Source organism: Trichechus manatus, unplaced genomic scaffold (genome assembly GCF_000243295.1).
Source record: "Trichechus manatus latirostris isolate Lorelei unplaced genomic scaffold, TriManLat1.0 scaffold00093, whole genome shotgun sequence".
Classification (NCBI taxonomy): domain Eukaryota; kingdom Metazoa; phylum Chordata; class Mammalia; order Sirenia; family Trichechidae; genus Trichechus; species Trichechus manatus.
In genome coordinates this window covers 6,998,323-7,001,403 of record NW_004444029.1, presented here as the reverse complement: position 1 = coordinate 7,001,403, position 3,081 = coordinate 6,998,323, and the positions used below count along the sequence as shown (strand labels likewise).

The following is a 3,081-nucleotide window of genomic DNA, read 5'->3' as shown; positions in this document are numbered from 1 at the left end:
CTGTCTGCTAGCCTGGTCTGTGCCAGGTTACGGGGGTGTGCCTGTGGGATCCTGTCTGCTAGCCTGGTCTGTGCCAGGTTATGGGAGGCGTGCCTGTGGGATCCTGTCTGCTAGCCTGGACTGTGCCAGATTACGGGGGGTGGGCTCCATGGCGCCAGCTTTGTTGTTGCTTGTGCTAAGGATGTTTTCTTACCTTGAGAGAAATTTTAACCAATGGTGTTTAACGGAATAATAAAAGAACTAGTGTTTAGTGGGAAACCCTGGTGGCGCAGTGGTGCAGAGCTATGGCTGCTCCACCAGGCGCTCCCTGGAAACTCCATGGGGCAGTTCTACTCTGTCCTGTAGCGTTGCTATGAGTCGGAAGTCGACTCGACGGCAGTGGGTTAAGTCTTTAGTGAGAGCAGCTTTTTTTTTTTTTATAATTTACCTCACACACAGATTTAAAAGTATTTTGTTTTGGGTTTCAACTGTTTAGAAAATAATTTATATTCATTATAGAAAACTTGGGAATCTCTGGGTGGGCAAATGGTTAAGCGCTTGATTACTGGAGGTTGTCGGTTTGAACCCACCCAGAGGTGCCCCAGAAGACAGGCCTGGTGATCTGCTTCCCAAAGTTCACAGCCTTGAAGACTCTGTGCAGCAGTTCCTTTTGGTACCCACAGGGTCGCTGTGAGTCGGAAGCGACTCAACATGTTGTTGTGTGCCGTTGAGTCGCTTTCAACTCAAAGCAACCCTATGGGACAGAGTAGAACTGCCCCATAGGGTTTCCCAGGCTGAAATCTTTACGGAAAGCAGATCAACAGGTCTTTTCTCCCATGGAGCTGCTGGTGGATTCAAACTGCTGACCTTTTGGTTAGCAGCTGAGTGCTTAACCCTTGCGCCAGTTAGAAAATACATTGCAATTTTAAAAAGAAAATAAATTTTACCCATCATTCCACAATCAGGAGGGTACCATTTTTTAATTTTTTGTCTATTTCCGTTGGTGCTTTTTCCACTTATGTTCACATTTGAACATAGTTGGGATAATACCAATCATATATGTCTTTTCATTCTGTCAATTTCACTTTACATTTTATTTTGAGTTTTTTTACACATCAGTAAAAATTCTTAGTGAAAAACATTTAATGACTGCCTAACTTACTTTTTAGCAGATCTTTACTGAATGACTGTTAGCTGCCAGATCTTACTGTAGGTTCTGGGGAGACAGCAGTGGTCAGAATAGGACATCCTTCCTCTCTGGGGTTCCCATTTTAGTGGGGTGAGCTGATAAACAAGTCAGCACATAGATAGAGGATTCACAGGGCCCTCAGAGCCAGGAAGAAAACAAGCAGGATAAGGCTACGTTGTCACCTTGCTTTCAGAAAAGTCATCCTGATTTACCTTCTTTATGGGAGTGCTTGAGAGTGTCTTCCTCATTTTATCTTGTTATCGGTGAACATGATCATTTTTGAAAAATTTCGTAATTTTATAGGTGAATAGTGATAAACCTGAAAACCAAGCCTACTGCCGTTGAGTCAGCTCCTAGCGACCCTGCAGGACAGAGTAGAGCTGCCCCGTTGGGTTTCCAAGGCTTAATCTTTATGGAAGCAGACTGCCACGTCTTTCTCCCGCGGAGCACCTGGTGGGTTCCAAACTCCGACCTTACGGTTAGCAGCCAAGCACTTAACCACTGCACCACTAGGGCTGCTTTGAATAGTGATAAACCAGAAAACGAAACCCATTGCTGTCGTGTTGACTCTGACTCATAGCGTTCCTATAGGACAGAGTATAGCCGCCCCACAGGGTTTCCAAGGCTGTACTCTTTACAGAAGCCAACTGCCACATCTTTCTCCTGGTGAGTGGCTGGTGCGTTTCAACCACCGACCTTTTGGTTAACAGCCGAGTGCTTAACCAGTGTGCCACCAGGGCTCTACTTTGAATACTGATAAAAAAAAAAACCCATTGCCGTGGAGTCGATTCCACCTCATAGCGACCCTGTAGGACGGAGTAGAACTGCCCCATACAGTTTCCAAGGAGCACCTGGTGTATTCGAACTGTCTACTTTTTGGTTAGCAGCCAAGCTCTTAACCACTGGGCCACCAGGGCTCCAAAACTTATCAAAAAAAACCCCAAACCTGTTGCCGTAGAGTCGATTCCAACTCATAGTGTCTGTATAGAACAGAGTAGAACTACCCCATAGGGTTTCCAAGGAGCACCTGGTGGATTCGAATTGCTGACCTTTTGGTTAGCAGCCTCAGCTCTTAACCACCACGCCACCAGGGTTTCCACCTCTGTGATGGTCCATTGTAACTCTGTGCTTTTGGTCACTCAGGAAGTTGGACATTTTTCCGAAGCCACACGTACTTCCTCTCCATTGAGTTTCCTGTGCGTGTCCTCTGCTCATTTTCCTGTCGAGGGCCTGGTGTTTTCGTCTAGTTATGAATAAGCCCTTTACATTACTAACTGTTGGATCCTTTGTATGTAATGGATAGACATGTGCTCTTCATCAGTGGCATAGTGAGGCTGTAGAGGATAGAAAAAACGGAAGAAGGCTGGAATTCCCTTCCTCTCTCTGCCTGTCCCCTCTCCTAATACAGTGAGGAGAGAGTGACCTGAGAAGGAAAGGAAGGTGCATTTGGGTGGAAGGAAGTGTCGAGAGAAAGAACAGAAGGTAGGCGGGCAGGGTGAGAACTGGCTGGGACCAGGCCAGGAAGGAGAAGATGAGAGGCTGCGCTTGGGGAGGCCAAGAGGCAGGGGAGGGTGAAAGGCGGCCAGGGAGCGTGAGAGGGGCTCTGCCTGCCGACCTCGGGTAATGATGGCTTTCTTTTTTCTGTTTCTGGCTCTACAAAGCCAGCAAATCTCTAGGAGAAGATGACTGTGTTCTTTAAAACACTTCGAAATCACTGGAAGAAAACAACGGCTGGAGTCTGCCTGCTGACGTGGGGAGGTCACTGGCTCTATGGAAAACACTGGTAACTTATCTCATGTGCTCCCCCACCTCCTCCAGCAACGCTGGGGAACACCTCACAGCCCCCAGCTTCCCCCTGAAACAACGCTGGGGAACACCTCACAGCCCCCAGCTTCCCCCTGAAACAACGCTGG

General features: G+C 47.5%; 1 protein-coding gene across 1 annotated transcript in view; it reads left to right on the top strand.

Annotated features, from left to right (window-relative positions):
* AGK (acylglycerol kinase) overlaps positions 1-3,081 on the top strand; it is an 84,026-nt gene that overhangs the window by 6,220 nt on the left and 74,725 nt on the right. Inside the window, exon 2 of the mRNA XM_023736873.1 lies at positions 2,830-2,951. Coding sequence (XP_023592641.1) covers positions 2,851-2,951 — 101 coding nt within the window. The 5' untranslated portion in view covers positions 2,830-2,850. The remainder of the gene's footprint in view (positions 1-2,829; positions 2,952-3,081) is intronic.